Source organism: Myotis daubentonii, chromosome 3 (assembly GCF_963259705.1).
Source record: "Myotis daubentonii chromosome 3, mMyoDau2.1, whole genome shotgun sequence".
Taxonomy (NCBI): domain Eukaryota; kingdom Metazoa; phylum Chordata; class Mammalia; order Chiroptera; family Vespertilionidae; genus Myotis; species Myotis daubentonii.
In genome coordinates this window covers 155176889-155196596 of record NC_081842.1, presented here as the reverse complement: position 1 = coordinate 155196596, position 19708 = coordinate 155176889, and the positions used below count along the sequence as shown (strand labels likewise).

Below are 19708 nucleotides of genomic sequence, written 5' to 3'. Positions count from 1 at the left end.
AGTTACTTTTATAAAGCGGAGCAGCATACAAACAAAAACATCAGGAGAATAGACACAAGTGTAAAAAGACTTACAGTATTTTCACTTTCATTATCAGTTAGCTCCTCTAATATGCTGGATAAACTGTCACCTATCTGTGAAAAAAATGCTATCATCAGTGTTCACAAATTACATTTCTCCATATAAAAAATAGAAAGTGGAATAAGCATCAATTAAGAAATTAATATGAACAACTACAATCGACAGTGCAGATTTTTTAAAATGTTAACATCAGAAGAATTTTTGCCTAAGTGTTTCAAATGATGTTTTGTCCACAATTCATTAAATTAATTTACTAAATTAATCTCTAAATAATGTCTCAGAAAGTAAAAGGTAAAGTTAAAGATTGTGGAGAAGTAGATCAAATAACACAAGCCAATGAAATAAAAATCACTAAAAAATCTTGAATGCAGAGGAAGCTCACAGTGCTATTAATAAATAGGTAAAAATTATAAACAACCTATTTTTTACCAAACTGATTGTCAAACTGCAGCAGGAAGGCCAGGGAGGGTTGGGGGGCAGGAGGGAGGGGGGTAAGAGATCAACCGAAGGACTTGTGTGCATGCATATAAGCATAACCAATGGAAATAAGACACTGGGGGGTAGGGGAGGCCAGGGGATTGTCAAGGGCGGGGGAAAATAAAGGACACATGTAATACCCTTTGTAATACTTTAAGCAATAAAACAATCAAAAAAAGAATTATTTTTAATTATGGTAAATCAGTAACAGAATCTTATGTAGATATCTGAAATGAGAACAAAGAAGAATGTTTATCCATTTGAGCATTATATTCCTGCTTGAGAATGTGAAAAAGCTATGTATTTCTTGCACCTACAAGCACATATGCTTGTAACCTGTAAAGCAAACTGTATACACAATTTCAGAGAGTTCATGAACTTTCGTGAAACCCTTCCATATGCTCTATAAGGTCACACAGTGGAATTGCTTGGTACACGTTTTCATTTCTCTGGGTGTACACAATTTATAAATGAATGTCCACAGCAGCTTTATTCATGACAGCCAAAAAGTAGAAGCAACTCAAATGGCCATCAACTGAGGAATGGATAAATAAAAATGGTATATCATAAGTACTGATACATGCTCCAACATGGATGAAACTTGAAAACACTATTAAATGAAAGAAGGCAGTTATAAAAAACCACATATTAAATGATTCCATTTGTATGAACTATCCAGAATCAACAAATCCATAGAAACAAGAACGTGTATCATAGGCTAAGGAGGGCTGGGAGGTGAGCTTCTAAAGGGCATGAGTTTCTTTCTGTAGTGATGAGATGCTCTAAAATTGATTGTGGTGATAGCTACACAATTCTGTGAATATACTAAAAGTCACTGAGTTGTATATTTTAATTGGGTGAATTGTATGGAATGTGAATTATATCACAACAAAACTGGTACCATAAAAATACATGACTGTATAAATGTAATGTACAGAGAGTTTAAATTCTGAGTATTTTATTATAATTGGCTGAAATGAATTATAACATTATAACAAAGTTTTTGAGATAATTAAAATATATTTCTACAAAAATATGCTGCTCTCACGTAGAACTATTTATGAAACATTAAAAGGGTTAGTTTAATGATTGCCATTTCAAACAAAAATTCAAAAATTCCATCTCAAATATACCAACATTTTAATTTCTATATTTGAAAAATAATATAGCCTTAAGTGAGACATATCACTATTAAATTAGTGATTAACGTTCCTTACTTGTTGGTATTCTGTCTAAGAAGGTGTTCTAAAGCTCGTTTCACACATTTAAAAGTATCTAATTCTTTTGTTAATATTTCCTTCTGTTTAAAAGTTCTTCTTCATATTGGATGCAGAAAGATTAGCCCGACAAAATATAAGAACCACATACATAGTTAAGACATAGTATTAAGACACTCTAAAATATATTACTGTTATCAAAGAATACATTTTTCTTAGTAACAAAATCATTCTTTTGTACATAGTAATAGTAAATACTGCCAAGTTTATTAAGAGTAATAGACTCTATTACATAGTACATTAAGTAAAATGAAATCAAAATAAGAGCTTAAACTATAAAATATTTCTGGCATTTATTTTGATAAAACCAATAGTTTACAATCTATTTTTTGTCTCTAACTCAAACTTTAGTGCACTGAAATTTTAGAGATTTCTATTCCACAAAACATTACAGAAAATAGATATATTTCATCTTTCAGCATATTTTGGTTTTAAACTCACTCTTGAGAAAAGCTGACTCTCTAATTCAACTCCAGGTAAATCAAGCACCAAGGTAAACAGTTTCTAGCTTAGCCTCTTACCAAGTGCATGCCTGAGACTATCTCTGAGGAAAAGAATTGTGGAATAAAGGACACTGGGAAGCCTGCATTTTTTTATGTCAAATACCAGTATATGAGCATAACTACTTTAAGGTATGAGACCTCAGTTAGTGCAAACTGAATATTATGCTAACTTTTCATTTTATTAGATGTTCACAAATCAAGTACTCACATTTTCAAAACTAATTTCTTCAATGGTGTCCTTACATGGTAAAAGTGATTCTACAGCATAGGCTGCCAACTCAGCTTCCTTAAATGTTGCTTCCAACTCAGTCTTTTCATTTAGGATGTCCTCCTTCAGACTAATTAGATATGCACAAACAAAATTTAAGTTAAATCTGTCACATAAATGAGGTATATTTTTATGCATATATAACATAGCTTACCTAAATATTACACTTCCATAAATTGCTCGGCAAAGTATAACAGTAAATTATCACTGAAAATGTAATGAACTTTTCAATACTCCCATATTTTTCCTACATTTACTGTAAACAGAAAGACAGCTTTTAAAATGATAAGATATATAAAACATAAAGAGCACCAACAGCAGTGTTTTCACTGTGCCATTTGGTCATTATTTAACACCCCTTTTCTGGTTTGTAAAATGATTTGTGGGAGTGTTTGTCTTTTTTTTCTTCCCTTCCTTCTCCTTTATTTCAAACCCAAAATATTTCTCTTTCTAGACCTTATGCCCCAACCCTTTCTTAAAACTTACTACTCTTCAAACAAAAATTTCCCAGGGAGAATGAATACTCTAAACAAGTGGAAAACAAAAAACTAAAGCTCTCCATATATCAAAAATCCTTCACATTTGGCTTTATCATAATTATCATTGAGGACAAAACTGATAGTATTTGCCTTCTTCATTATGTTTTACCTAAACACTACTGTGTATCAGTCTAAATTTTTTTGGTGGGGGAGGTCACATTGTTATACCCTGAAATCAGGATGCTTTTCACAATCTTTGTCACTCAGGAGGAAGTCTTTAGCTGTCTATCCTGTACGTGCCTCATGCTTATAGAATAAGGGTCTAATGCTTTGCCAAATATCCCAGAAATGGGGTGCAGCACTTTTTTAACCTCTAGGAATGATGGGTCATAGAAAAGGGCTGAGGGAGCTGGTGAACAAGGAATGTTTAGCAACATTACAGAAGCAAGACTTCAATGTAAGCTTGCTGCATATTGTAATTTAGAGTCTAGCAGCAAGAAATTTTATTTCAGTTAGAGATGCTCCTAAAAAATGCCATTATCACCAATAATCTTAAAAGCAAGGACAACTCTTTTTTTTAAATATATATTTTATTGATTTTTTACAGAGAGGAAGGGAGAGGGATAAAGAGTTAGAAACATTGATCAGCTGCCTCCTGCACACCTCCCACTGTGGATGTGCCCGCAACCAAGGTACTTGCCCTTGACTGGAATCGAACCTGAGACCTTTCAGTCCACAGGCTGAAGCTCTATCCACTGAGCCAAACCGGTTAGGGCAACAAGGACAACTCTTGAGTCAAAAAGTGACTTAGAAGAGTTGGACTTAAGTACAGAGAAATTTTGAGAATACCTAAACTCATTTATTATACGTACATTTTTATAAAAGCAGTTATTTGGAATAAAAATCTATGTATAACTAAGGAGCTTTTTCAATATTTATAAATAAAATCCCATGTCTTTCTTTAATTGGCAGCTTTTCTCTTTCTTTACGGAACATATATAATGGCTCGTCAGCATTTGATGGCATCTTAGAGACTATATAAAAAAGTAGATTGTGTTCTTAAGCACCACTGGCTTAAAGTGATGGGCCTAAGAACATGCTGGCCATGAATGACAATTGCCTGTTATTAAAAACCATGCGCAGAAAGTCAAGAATGATTACACATGACTGAATATTTTCATTTAAACAAGCTAAACTAGAAGATGGACCATACCATCCATACTAACAATGGTATGTTAAGATTGTCATTTAGGGGAGCAAGATGTCATATAAGTAATGAGTATATGCCTCATCCTAAAAAAGCAAAATATGGCAGGTATTTGTTGAATAACAATATAGCTAGTGACAGCAAATTGGTGCTCATGAACTACATTTCCAGTATTTCAGAATTTATATCTTCATTTACCTTAGTTAAAACACTTTATACCTTATAAATTCTTAATAAATAAGGTTTTCCTTTTTAATCTTATTCAATGAGATTCCAAAAAACTAGCCAAATTCTGCTAAATGAGTATACTGTAATAAGATTAAATAAATGTTAACTACTAGATTTGAAGATGATATTCTAGGAAGAATGCTGTATTTAATTCAAATAATTTACAATATAGGCAAAACATGAAACACTGAAATCAGAAAATTAGATATCCCCTATTGTTGAGAATACCAGCTGAGATGACTTTCACTGATGTGCTGTGGTATATGTTCTTTTTCTGGTCTACTTTTAAAATAGGAAATCAGTTCTGAATGACTTCCATCATTTGCAGGCTTCTCCATAAATTCGGTCAATGAATTTACAGATGGCTTCCACAACAACTTCTCCACATAAGCTGAAAGTTAGGAAATAATTTCGTTATTAAACTTATCATTTCATTAGATTCTTTTTTATGTCATTACCCTATAATAAAAATCTACAGATGTGTAAAAAAATATTTCACAGTCGAAACTGAACAAATAGGGATTTTAACTGCTACTAATTGTGATACTAATTTAAAATAGTATCAAAATTACACAGCACAACCATTCAACAATTGTCAATATCGATACACAGTTTCCAAAAGGTCCACTATTTTCTATATATGATCACAGGATGTAGAAACTTTTATAAATAGATTTCTTGAAGTATTATAATATCGTAATCCAGTCAGACTAGAAAACGGATATAAAAAACATGGGTTACATACCACACAGTTTATCACACATTAATGAAACTCCAAAAAAATATCTTTAGAGCATATTTGTATTTATAAAAAACATATTTATAAAAAAAAAATTGGATCCATCCAATAAGAAATGTATATTAATTATGCATAGACCAGTAAAATTTAACATATTTTTGAAAGTATTTGACAATAATAGTTACAAAAAAAAGGTAAGTCATTTCTTTGAAAGTAGACCTTTCAAAATTAAACTCACTTACTCCTATTTCCAAGCTCAATCTAGGGTAGTTTTTGGTGATAATGATTAGAGAGATATCATTCCTTCTAAATTTTACTAATCTAATTTTTTCACCCAAACTTGGAGATGTCATTTTTTAAATGTGACTATTTATTAATTCCTTTAAAATGGTTCCAGTTTAAGTAATATGTTAGTATTTCAGCAATCATTAAGGCTGTTTTCACAACTCTAATATATAGTAATGTGTCTTGACTTCAGTTTATACAAAATCAAATATTATATTTAAGACTTTCTGCATTTCTTCAGAGATAGTTAGCTCTTTGTAATTTATTTTTATATATTTGTGTTATAAAATACATATGTTTAAGAATTTTCAATACTTTAGGTAAATGGAAGATTACAGGTTGAGAGTTATTCACAATATTTTACTAACAATTCATAAACCTTCCAAAGTGTCTGTAAAAAATGTATCTACTTTTGTGTGAAGATTCTATATGTATCAGAGAGGCAAATACTTAGGATACAGACCAATGAAAAGCATACTCATATTTTGGAAATACCAAAAACTCATGTCCAAATGGAACAGCTGAATAAACCTACAGATAGTCTAAGATGATCTATTTGAATGCTGCCAACATGCAACATCCGTTATTAGGGAGTAACAATATTTGAGCTATCTATAGTTTAGAAGAATTAAAAGCATACACATACACGAAATTAAATAAACCAACTTAAGGATGAATAGAGTATGCTCTGGATAAGTCACTGCAATCAAGAGAATTTTATCATCTACTGCTTTGTTCAGTTGCAATAGCTACTCCACTCAAAGAGGAACTATACCTTTCAGTCATTAATTTGTTTAAATATTTGCCTCTCTGTATACTAGAATCTCAAGAAAGAATGTCTTATTTATATTTGAATTCTCAGCACCAATAAGCCTTGTACAAGTTAAGCAATAACTGAAGGAGAGGACTCAAGGCTTAAAGCAATTAACGAATAGGATGAATAAAAACTTTACTTAGTCACGCTTTGATTCATCTTTTGGGGGATCATTAAAAGAAAAATGGTTCCTATATTTGGAATAAAATTTTTAAAATCAATGTGAGGGGTTAGGGATCTTCAATTTGTAGGAAATATTTTATAAGATTCAGTTTGATATTGTATTTTTAATGAGTTCTTACTTGGTTTTGTTGGCTACTGACAGCTACTTATACAATTTTTCTGAAAGTTTTATCACAAGATAAAATCATACAACATTTTTCTGCTTCATCACCTATAAAAGTAATTGTGTCTTATTTTAAAGGGTAAACAAATAAAATTAAAACATTGTAAAAAACTAGAGACTTTAGAATGACTTTTAGCCCGACATTAAAATGATTATCTTCATTACTGATTCCTCAAAACAAAAAAATATAAATCAAATCTCAGATATTTCCACTGAAATACCAACAATCACAGTCTTACAATCTAGAAGTATTTTCCAGGGTAAAAATTGTTCAGAGGTTCCAAGGCACTCCACTATTTTTGTGTTGTGACAATACTATAACCAAAAGCATATGTGTGCTGAATAACAATGTAGTAATTTTCTTTAGCATAAAAAGCCCTACCTTCATTAAAAATGCTATCATTATAGTGGACCAAATGTATTCTTGTATGAAAAGCAGATGTTTCAAAAGAAAATAATTTCAATTATGTAGAATATACTGCCAATTGACAAATGTATAAATAATACTTTTGAACAACTTGTTTGTGGTTAAACAAAGACACATATTTTGCATATATACTTAATGATCAAATCCCTAAAGATTAGCAATTTTAAAATATTTTTAATGTTTAAAGAATTAAATTTCCTATACAGTAATGACTTTACCAGTCCTCTACCAAAAAGGCATGTTCTTAAAGTTTTTTCCAGGAGTGGTCATGGGTTTATGCTGATCCAGCTACACTCACTAAACTATGTTCCATTTTGGCCAGTAACAAACATTTGAGGGATGGCTGTTCAGGGACTGTGATGCTGGCCATGGTCAGAGAAAAGCAAGATCACAGTCCATGAGACTTTTCTTAGCACCTAGATTGTTCTAAACTAACCATCTGCAGACAACTAGGTATTTAAAATTAATCTCTCTGATGAAAAAAGCATATTAATCTTGCAGATATTTTTTTGCCAAACATTAATTCTTGGAAAATTAGCTCCCATTGGCTTCAAACAAAGGCACACAAAGCTTCTACAGAAAATTCACTATGAAATATTCAGCAAGGAACACAAAATAGATATAGGAAAGCTTCTCCTTTCTCTCACTATTCTAGACACTAGTCAAAAGTTTACGAGAGAAGTAATTGTAAGGCTTTTTAGACTCCATAATGAAAAAAAAATGTATAAGAAATTTGAAAATAGGCAAAAAGTAAAAAATAACCGAAAGTAGAAAATTGATCTTATGAGTAAAAGCTACTATAAATAGAAAAATAAATTTCTGATACAGAGAATTTCATACACCACTCAATGATGGGGATACATTCTGAGAAATGCGTCAGGTAATTTTATTGTTGTGTGAACATCATAGCGTGCACTTCACAAACCTAGACGGTATAGCCTACTACACATCTGGGCTCTATGGTACAGTCCATTGCTCTTAGGCTACAAACTCGTATAGCATGTTACTGCACAAAACAACCTGAGCTTATGCCAGACACAAGAGAAATGATATAGTCAAGAGACATGGTAAATAGATATATGAGGTTCCTGCCGGCATAACATGGCATACTGTTTTACAGCAAATTTTTTTATAAGTAGAAAGAATACACTCTAAAATAACAATAAAAAATTGTAGTACAGTGAATATATAAACCAGTGACATAGTCGTTTATTATCACATATTATGTGTTGTACAACACTGTATGTGCTATACTTCTATGTGACTGACAGCACAGCAGGTTCGTTTCACCGGCATCATCATCACAAACACGTAATGTGTTGTGTTCTAACATTAGGATGGCTATAACATCACTAGATCACAGAAAATTTTCAGCTCCACTTTAATCTTACTAGAGGCTCGGTCCATGAAATTCGTGCATGGGGGGCTGGGGGAGGAAGGTGTCCCTCAGCCCAGCCTGCACCCTCTCCAATCTGGGACCCCTCGAGGGATGTCCGACTGCCCGGGATCGTGCCTAAACAGGCAGTCGGACATCCCTCTCACAATCCAGGACTGCTGGCTCCCAACCGCTCACCTGCCTGCCTGATTGCCCCTAACCACTCCCCTGCCAACCTGATCGACGCCTAACTGCTCCCCTAATGGCCCAATTGCCCTAACTGCTCTCCCCTGCAGACCTGGTTGCCTCTAACTGCCCTCCCCTGCTGGCCTGGTCACCCCTAACTGCTCTCCCCTGCAGACCTGGTCACCCCTAACTGCTCTCCCCTGCTGACCTGGTCGCCCCTAACTGCCTTCCCCTGCCAGCCTGGTTACCCCTAACTGCCCTCCCCTGCTAGCCTGATTGCCCCTAATTGCCCTCCTTTGCCAGCCTGGTCCCCCCCCAAGTGCCCTCCCCTGCAGGCCTGGCCACCCCTAATTGCCCTCCCCTGCAGGCCTGGTCGCCCCTAACTGCCCTCCTTTGCCAGCCTGGTCCCCCCCAACTGCCCTCCCCTGCAGGCCTGGTCCACCCCAACTGCCTTCCCATGCAGGCCATCTTGTGTCCACATGGGGGTGGCCATCTTGTGTGTTGGAGTGATGGTCAATTTGCATATTACTCTTTTATTAGATAGGATGGGACCATCATTGTGTATGGGGTCCAATGTTGACTGAAATTTCATTATGCAGAACATGACTGTAAATAATTACCTAACTCCTCTATCCAATAAATAAAGGAATTTAAATATAAAAGGGTTGCAGATTTGATAATATAGGAAAAAGATGACATCAGGAGAGAATGATTTGTAAATACTGATTACTTCAAGGCCCGTCCCTCCTCCTTCCCAAAATATCCCTGATTGCTCCAAACCACCAAGAATCCTAAACATTTAATAATATTTGAGAATCATGCAGTTTAGAATTTAATTACTCCATAAATGCTCATATTTTTGTTTTCTTCTAACTTGCTACTAAATCTGTAGTAACAAATATCATATCCATCACCTTCTGCCCTAAAAAATTACCTAACACACTGAAGGACATAGTTTAGGATTTAATATATGTTAGGGTGATCAAATAATTTAGACTCAAATGGGGACACTTTTGAAAAGAAAGGAGCCCCATATAAAACCCAATTATCCACTAGAATACTGGCCAAAAATTGTTCAGGACATTGTCTAACACCAAGTAAAGTCAGCATCCTTTGCCAGATAAACAGAAAGCTTTTTCCATTTCTTCAACATGAGGACAACTTCTGTCATTTATTAATGGAGCACTGACTGACCTTATACACATCATCTCACATAAATCCTAATCAATATCCAAAAGCTACAGATGAAAAAAAAACAAAACAAGTTTTAGAAAAGTTAAATAACTTGCCCAAGATACAAATAAGGAAGTGATAGAACTCAGTTTTCAACCAAAGCCATAAGATACTAAAATATTAATAAATATAAGACTCTATACAGCAGAAAATAACAAAAACTTGCCTTAATCCAGTCAGGTTTTAATAACACTAGTATTATAAATTCTGTTTATATTAAAAAATAAAATATGTCCTGTACAAGGAAATGAAGGATAAGATTGGGCTCCTGGAAGGCAGAGAGTGCAGACAGTAAGCAGACCACTAAACTCTAGTGTGCTAAAGGCTGTGACAGGGAACTCATGGGATGCCATGAAAACATGTAAGAGGATACCTAACACCAACTGGCAGGATCCTGGGAGACTTCCTGGAGGAGGTGGAACCCAGCTGAGTCCTGCAAACAAATTTGAGGGTGGCAAAACAGAACATCAAAAGTCATTCCGGGTAAAGGGTAAAGCACCAACCAAAGCAAGGAAGCATGAGGGAACATGAACTGCAAGGGCAAGTGGCAAAAGATGAGACTGGACACACTGAAAACAGTAACTGCATGCCAAACTCAAGAGCTTGAATTTTTTCCTAAAGGTTATAGCAAACTATCAAATAAGTTTAAGCAGGGGAATGACCGATCAGAAGTGCATCTTTAAAAGACAAATCCAGTGGTATTTTGGAGAATGGAATTAGGCATATGGAAGGGAGGAGAACAGAAGCAGTGAAACTGGTTATTAGGGTCTCGGAGAGATGAAATTTCAACATTCTTTCTCTATAAAAATTTTTGAAGAAATCAAAAGTTTCCACTGGTGATAAAAACATGAAGAACAGCAAAGGAATTAGAATTAGAATGCCAGAATAGCAAGAGATCAGTACAGAAAGAAGTGATCAAATGTAACACCTCATTTACCCATAACTATCTGAATCAATTGCTCCACGTTTCAGAAAATGATAGCTTATCCCTTTAAGTATCAAAATTACCTTAGACCAGACTGAAGAAAATCTTTTAAAAGTATTATTTCTTCCTTTTCAAACAGAGTACAGGGCAGAATATAATTTAACCATTCCTTGATGACCCAGATGCAGCATATTAAAATGAAAGAATATTGAGCAAGATTCATCAGGTTTTTTGTCCTTGTGAGCCACCTGACATGGGCAATCCTTAGCCACAATGTGCCTGTTTTTTTCCTTTTGTAAAATGAGACTAAACTTTGCCAGCCAAAGCTGTGATGAGGTTCGAACAAAACTAAGTTGAAGCACTTACAGGCGAGGGTTTTTGTGTTTGTTTTATTTAGGATCTCTTTGGCTCATTCTGTTGGGGCTGTTTCCCCACCCCCCCCCAGTCTTCCCTTTAAATGTTGTCATCTTTTTTTTTTTTTAATTATCATCCGAAGTTAATCAATAATGATTCCTAAAATTACTTGCAGGCCTGAATCATCTGTATAGAACCAACTCTATCTTTAAAACAGTTTTTGAAACCTATTCTTTGCAGAGCTATTACAAATCATCTTCAACGTAGTCATAAACTGACTACTAAACCAGAGCCCCGGGGAAAACAATTATTGACTTCCAACAGAATTGTGCTCAGTGGGTAGATGTTATGTCAAATTCATTGCTATACCCAGATTTTTGGGTTTCATCATTTGTACAGACCAAGCACAATGATTAATAATAATATAAACAAAGCCATTTGCTCATAACCTTTGGGTGTTTAGGATACAAAAACCACATTAATACACGTCAACTGCTAAATCAAAGGAAAGAGAGGAAAAAAATGGACAGCTAGATGTTAAAGAATTACAAACATGACCATGGCATTTTATTGCAAGCAGAAGGGAACCAAACTAATTTTAAAAGCAAACAGGCTCTCTGCGATGTGTTCCTTTCACCACAATGAACCCAGTGGTGCTTCAAACTACTCCAAGCACTTCATTCAAAACCACCTGAAACCTTTCTAAGCATGAGGCTATAGGGCAGTGGTTCTCAACCTTGGCTGCAAATTAGAATCACCTGGGAATCTTTTTAAAATCCTGATTTCTGGGCCTCATCCTCCGGAAATTCTGATTCTCTGTTACTAATGTTGTGGCCCCACCCCATAACAAAGAAACAGAATTTCCGGAGGATGAGGCCCAGAAATCAGGATTTTAAAAAGATTCCCAGGTGATTCTAATGTGCAGCCAAGGTTGAGAACCACTGCTATAGGGAAACTGTCTCCTCAATAGACTTGATTCCCAGCGTCAGCCACCTCTGGTTTCTAGGTCAACGAGCAGCAACACCTAAGCACCTGCACCCGAAACCTGGCCCTGGTTGAATCCCCTGTGTTACAACCACTCCAGAGGGGCCGCTGTCCTCATTCCACAGCAGAGGAAGCTGAAGCGGGGACCGTTACACCACCTGCCCAAGGCCACACACCTGGAGGGGTTTCCTAGCGCCTGGAACATAGGACCCTGGAGAAGGGATTGTGTCCCGAGGCTTCCAGGAGCATTTCCCACGCACAGCGCCCAAGGGCCTACTATGCACCGACGGTCTGCTACGTCATAAGGCGGGCGCTTAAAAGTCAGCCGCAAGGCTAAGAGCGCCGTTCCGTGAAGAAATCCCGCCGTGCCCGGCCGGCCGGGTCAGGACTTCGTTCTGAAGGCCGCTCCGCTGTCCCAGGGACTTACACCCCTCCTAGGACGAGCCTCCCGGCCCTTCTCCCAGCACAGGCTGCAGCCAGTCTCGGGGAGCGGAGGGCGTGGGCCCAGCGGGATGGGGTCTAGCCCTGGGTGAACGCGAGGGTCTTCCACTTCCGGGAACCACCACTGCCCTTGGCCCCTTGGCCCCAGACCCCCAGACCCGCCGCTGGAGCAATCGCCCACCCGCCTGGCAAACTCAAGCTTCCCTCCCCCATAAGCGCACCTGCGCTCCCACCGCTGCGTCAGCACGTCGCCGTGACGTCAGCCCGCCGCCCAGCTATGAAAGGGGTCCCAAAGGGTGGGTCCGCGAGTGCTGGGGAGACCGGGCCAGAGTACCTGTGCTCTCCAGCCCCGGGTCGGCTGGGAGGGGGCGGGTCGCAGCGGGCAGTGCAGCAGGTGAAAGCTAGGAAGGAAGGAAGGCAGGGACCTGAGCGGAAGCAGGAGAGCCCCTAGAACCGCTGGCGGTGGGACTGTGCCCGCTAAGGCGCAGAGGGACCAAAGCAAAGCTGGTAACCAGCGGATGGCTTCTCTGGCAACCGCCGCCCCGCCCCGCCCCGCCCCTTCCGTCGGGCCCGCAGCCTGCGCAGCCCATTGGCCGGACTCGGGAAAACGGGCGCCGGCGCCTGTTGCTATTGGCGGGAGTGAGGGGCGGGGCCTTGGAGCGGCTCTTTGTCTCTTTGTTGCTTCTCAGTTTAAACATTCCGCGCCTTCCCCTGCCCCCCAGTCTTTTGTTTTATGGAAGGAACACAATTTGTTACTGAAAGTCTTACCTGAACTCAACTAGAATGGGAAATAAAGTTGATAGATTCAGAATTTTCTGCTTGGCCTGGAAGTGCCCTGCTTTTGCGTGTTAAAGGGAAGATTTGAAAAAGCCAAAGCAACCACCACTGGAAGACCTCATTTTAAATATGTGGAATTGTTAACTGAGACAAAGAGCCACTCTTTGGGCCTCTGTTTTCTTCAGTTAAATGAGAAAATAGGGCGGTTATCTCCAAGACGCCTTCACGTCTCAAATTCTTTTATCTGTGCTACAGTCAGCTGCTGTGGTTTATAAACACCAGAACAAGCAAGCCAGATTTTATTTGGAAAAGTATAAAACTTTATCCAACATTTCAACTTAAAATTTATGTTAAGGATGTATGCCATCATATTCACAAATAGAACAACTGTCAGCTGAGCATTTTAACTGTAGTATTGCTCATTATTGATTTTACTAAAAAATATTTTCCATTGATTATTCCAGCAACACATTTTTTCCCCCACAGTGTGATTGTCCAGCCAAAAGTTCATGAGAATTACAAGTTCATTCATAATAAACACAACTTTCATATATGCACCTGGTAAAAGCACTAGGGAATGGAGATGTAAGTATCTACTCTCTCACTGATGTATCTTGACCTCCAACAAGTTAACTAACTTCTCTGGGCCAGATTAGTCACAAAAAAATAAAATAAAAATAAAGACAGTGGAGTTGGGGCAAAATATGTAATTCTGAGGGCCTTTCCACCACTAACCTAGGATTCTAGCTAACCTTGCTAATTTGTCACAATTAGAAAAATAATTATATGTCTCTGGATATATTTTGTGCATTAGTTTATTTTGCTCATTAGATTCCACATATGAATAAAATCATGTGATACTGATAGAGTATAGAGACATAGAAGCATGGAATAGACTGTTGCATGTCAGAGGGAAGGTGGGGATGGGAAGAGATTAACTTAAGAATTTATATACATATATGCATAACCCCTGGACACAGACAATAGTGTGGTAAAGGCCTGGGAGTGGGCTAGAAGGGGTCAATGGGGAAAAAAGGGGACATAAGTAATACTTTCAACAATAAAATTAAAAAATAATAATTGTAAATATAAGTTAGGCTAATCTTATGAAAACTACTTATTTTTAAATGGTATTAGAGGAAACATTCACAAAATCTCAAAAAGATTCCATAAGATTCACAAATTAACTATTTTAACCGAATTGTCAAAATATGGGATTCCTCATCCTCTAAATCTAATCTTTTCCTGAAATCTGATTGGATATGAATTTTTCTTAAGACCCCTTATTCTGTTGTTAGTTAAATGAGCAATAATTCATTCTAGCACAACCAAAAACCACAATCAAGAGACCTAGCAAGTTCTGCTTTCCTTTTAGAATCCAGGTACCATATAAGAAATCATCTGATTATCTTGCTGTAGAGCAAAATGCAGCCAGATGCCAGCTATTTAAGCCTCTCACCTGAGGTGCCAGACACGGGAGCCATTAGCTCTCCAGACCCAGCCATGTTCCGATCGAATGTACCTGTGTGAGTGACCCTAGCCAAAGCCATGATCTAAGGCAGTGGTTCTCAACCTTGGCTGCACATTAGAATCACCTGTTTCTTTGTTACTAATGTTGTGGCCCCACCCCATAACAAAGAAACAGAATTTCTGGAGGATGAGGTCCAGAAATCAGGATTTTAAAAATATTCTCAGGTGATTCTAATGTGCAGCCAAGGTTGAGAATCACTAATCTAAGGGATGAACAGTGAAATAGCTTTCATTTTGAAAGGACAAACTAATATGTCCCAGACCATTGAACCCAAGAAAATTGAGGTACCAGAACCCTAAATTTTCCTAGGGTTAATCCCCCATTATCTTTTCCAGAAAGCAGGGGTGGGAACCTTTCTTCTGCCAAGGGCCATTTGGATATTGATAACATCATTCACTTAATATAATTCACTCAATATAAATCTATGTTGCTATTTTTTAAAAAGCCCCTATATTTATTGAATTTTGGAGTCCCACCTGTGGTTGCCTTGGCATGGCCAGACCAAATGATTTCACTGGCCTTACAGGGGGAGACGGAGGAGATGCGGGCAGACAGTTCCCACCCCAGCTATAAAGGATCCCAACAGAACCACCTCCTTCTCCTCCATCTGCCTGCTGGGGTCCAACCCCAGCAGGTCCAGGGGTCCCCAAAGGTGTGGACAGAGTCGGCGAAGAGGGAATGACATGGAGACAGCGTTCAGTTGATCAGCAGCTAGCCAGGATCTCTAGCCAGGATCTCCAGCCAAGTTCTGGTTAGGATCTCCAGTCAAGTTCTGTCCAGGTTCTCTTGCCATGTTCTCTCTAGGTTCTCCAGCCAGGTTCTCCAGGTTCTCCAGCCAGGTTCAGTCGCCAGGTTCTGTGTTTTATTGTCTTGTTACATCTGTATTTATACCAGCTGATTTTAATCCTGTCAATTTCTATTCCAAAGGTTAGAGCGTTTCTTATCTCCATTCCAGGGAGTAAAGATTATGTAGCTTAAGCGTGATTGTTCATAGTTAAAGTGATTAACTACCCGCCTGGCACTTAGTTAAGGGATTTTATTCCCTCCCTAACTTCAGGGAAAAATCCCTACCTGGGGAAACAACCTTTCTCTGAGAGGTGACCTTGGTTAAAACACATAGCGCCAAGAAGGGGAGCAAACACATCAAGAACAGTAGGCCATATACGCCAGGTCCCCTGAGACATATGCTGTACAGATGTTTCTTCCCTGCAGCAACCGTGTCAAGCAGCAAGGATGGACCAGCTTCCGGCATCTGCCCACTGCTAGCAAACTACTCCTTGGATTATTGGCTGGAGTCAGGGTCACATAGTGGTACCCCAGTAGGAGGGAGGCTTTGGAAAATGCACATCAGACATGTTTGAACCCTGTCATAAGATGGGTTCTGCCAGCATATAAGAAGAAGGCTGACTATCAGGGTAGGAAACTAACGGTGCTCAAGCAGGGGCCACACACACAGGAGAAAGGCCATAATTAATAGGGATTAATATTTGTTAAACTGTTACTCTGACCTCAATGCTGTTTCAATCACTATGTGCTCTTTAAACTTTACGTCAATTTTACAGATGTAGAAGCTGAGGCTCGAAGATCTTTAATAACTTACCTAAGGGACATACAGCCAGTAAAAAGCAGAACTGGGATTTCAATCCAGGCCATCTAACTTCAAAGCTCAATCATTTAACCATTTAACTACTGCTTCTACACGATTGTTATTATACAGGATTAAAGGTGAATGCCAGTAAAAATTTATATAATTCAAAGCAAAAGTGGCAGAAAATGTTAACATATTCTGAGACTCTGACATTTTAATATTTTGACTTTATCCCCTGCATAGTAAGCCATCTACAATGTGTGACATATTGCTATAATCTGTGATAGCTCACCCATGTGGAGATAAAACATGTATGTGATATAAAGGCATTTAGGATAAATCATGACACACAGAAAATTCATTTATTTATTCTTGGCTGAAAAAGACAAAATGCTCCCTGAAAATTTTCTTTTTCTTTATTTATTTTTAATATATTTTATTGATTTCAGAGAGGAAGGAAAAGAGAGAGAGAGAGAGAGAAACATCAATGATAAGAGAGAATCATTAATTGGCTGCCTCCTGCATTTCCCCCACGGAGGATCAAGCCCACAACCCTGGCATGTGCCCCAACCAGAATTGAACCCTTCAGTAAGCAGGCCGACGTCCTACCCACTGACCAAACCAGCTAGGGTGAAAATTTCTTTTTATTTATTTATTTTTTAAAATATTTTTATTGATTTCAGAGAGGAAGGGAGAGGGAGAGAGAGATAAAAACATCAATGATGAGAGAGAATCATCGATTGGCTGCCTCCTGCATGCCCCCTACTGGGGATCAAGCCTGCAACCTGGGCACATGCCCTCGACTGGAATCGAACCTGGGACCTGTCAGCCCACAGGCCGACGCTCTATCCACTGTGCCAAACCAGCTAGGGAGAAAAGTTTCTGTTTAAAAATGTGTCAGTTGCTCATAATGATTGGTTTTTTAAATACTCTTAATTCTTTTATAATATGAACATTTGATTTTGGCTAAAATGTATCATTCATTATATTTTTTATTTTTAAAATTATTATCTTTTAGGAACCAATTCTAGCATTATATTACAAAATTGATTTTTTTTTCTACCTTTGTGACCCTAAAGAATCATTACTCAGAAACATCCCATTACTTTTTTTTACTTCTTTATTGTTGAAAGTGTTATATATGTCTCCTTTTTCCCCCATTGAGCTCTCCCAGCCCTTCCCCCGCTCCCCAGCACAGGCCCTCACCCCCCTACTGTCTGTGTCCTTTGCTTATGCTCATATGCATGCATACAAGTCCTTTGGTTGATCTCTTATCGGCCGCCCCCCCAACACACACACACACACACACCACCACCACCACCACCACCACCCTCTCATGCTTTCCCTCTGAGGTTTGACGGTCTGTTCAATGCTTCTGTGTCTCTGGATCTGTTTTTGTTCATCAGTTTATGTTGTTCATTATATTCCACAAATGAGTGTGTTGTGCCCAGATTTCAAAGTTCCCAAGACCCCCAGGGAGCCAGTCAGTCCGATGCAAAAGCAAAGAGTCCTTTATTATGCAAGCCGGCCTGCGCTCCCCGTTCACCAGACCCACCGACACAGCGGAAAGTCCAGTGGCAGAGAGAGCGAGGCCTGATGGGACAGGGGGTTTTAAAGGGGGGTGGAGTGAGGGCAGGAGAGGGCACTGTGGGCCCGGCTGATTGGCCAGGCGCGAGTCGGTACAGGATGTGGTCATAGTGATGGCGTGCACTTCCCTTGATCACCATTGGTTAATTCAGAGAAATCCTGGGTGTGGCTAGCAGCGGCTTCTTCCCGTGAGGAAGCACATGGCACCGTCCCAAAATGGAGGACCCAAGGCAAGATGGAGGGCGCACATGGTTCTGTCCCAAGATGGAGACCCCAAGGCAAGATGGAGGGCGCAGTCCTTGTCCGGCTCCTGCTGCTGCCGCTCGAACTCGCCACAAGGCAGGATGGCCCCCCACATGGGGCCCGGCGGTCGGCCCATGCAGGCCCCGGTCCCCCCCGACCGGGCCCCGAGGGCCGCATGGACCCTCGGCCTCAGCGCGGGCAAGCGGGGAGCCGACCACGGGGGAAGGGAGGAAAGAGCGAGGCGGTGAGGCCTTCCGCCCCCATGACCTCCCCTGTGGTCGGTCGCCGCCAGGCCCCCACCCCTCGGCCTGCCGCCGGCCACCACACAGCCGGTCCGGAGACTCGACCCCTCCGGGGAGGCCAGGCCCTACGGCGGGCACGGAGGGATTTCAGAGCCAGGCGGTCAGACTCCTCCCCCCGCACCGCCCGGAGAGGCGGGCGGTGCGCCTTTCAAGTGAGATCATGTGATACTTATCTTTCTCTGGCTGGCTTATTTCGCTTAGCATAATGCTTTCAATGAAAACAGCTGTATAGTAAAATATGCATTCTAATAATATTTTTTTTAAACTGCTCCCTAGCCTTTTTGGAGGAGAATAGAAAAAGGCAGAGGAGTTTATTCATATGGAAGAGAAAAAAGAATAGGTGAGTAGTAAGGACTAAAGAAAGGAGAGCAAAGACTGTCTCAATTTAAGCAGGGCTTTCATTGGAATTTTCAAGTAAGCCACAGCCAAACCTCTTGAAATATTCACAATTGGAGGTTATTCAAGAAAACTGGAATCGAAGTAGGATTCTAGGAGCTGTGGGATTTGGGAAAAACTTGAAACCTAAGCCATGCCCAATTAAAGGGAAAATAGTAACATTAAAGAATAGAAATGACATCACAAGAAAAAAGAACGGAAGAGTCATTTTTTTTCTTTGAAAGTTTATTTTCATTAGAAGTGTCACAAATGTCTAAATTCGTGGGAAACTTACAAGAGCATGGTGCACAAAGAAGAAAAGGTTGTTATTCTGATAAAAGGGTCTCAAATTTACCTTTTTAAAATAAGATACTTTGATTTCATTTTTTAAATTTATTTTCTTTATTGATTAAGGTATTACATATGTGTTCTTATCCCCCCCCCATTGCCTCCCACCCCCACACCCCCTCATGCCCTCACCCCCCTAGTGTCTGTGTCCATTGGTTAGGCTTATATGCATGCATACAAGTCCTTTGGTTGATCTCTTCCCCTTCCCCTCACCCTCCCTTGGTTTGACCATCTGACTTTGAATTTAGAGGAGAAGAAATAGAGATGAGCTGGGTGGCTTTGAAGCCATCCAGGAAAATGAGTGCCTGAGCCAGAATGGTCTTTAAAA

General features: G+C 39.2%; 1 protein-coding gene across 10 annotated transcripts in view; it reads right to left on the bottom strand.

Annotated features, from left to right (window-relative positions):
* Positions 1-13158, bottom strand: part of ODF2L (outer dense fiber of sperm tails 2 like) — a 39146-nt gene extending 25988 nt beyond the window's left edge. For 8 of the 10 annotated variants that reach the window (XM_059688970.1, XM_059688976.1, XM_059688980.1 and 5 more), the window contains exons 1-4: positions 12964-13158; positions 4749-4911; positions 2547-2676; positions 75-134 (exon numbers count right to left, since the gene is read on the bottom strand). In XM_059688970.1, the coding sequence (XP_059544953.1) occupies positions 75-134; positions 2547-2676; positions 4749-4858 (300 nt within the window). In that variant the 5' untranslated portion in view covers positions 4859-4911; positions 12964-13158. Of the gene's footprint in view, positions 1-74; positions 135-2546; positions 2677-4748; positions 4912-12364; positions 12850-12963 lie in introns of those variants that run through there. The other 2 variants (XM_059688971.1, XM_059688974.1) reach the window with 2 other exon arrangements.
* Positions 13159-19708: the final 6550 nt, after the last annotated feature.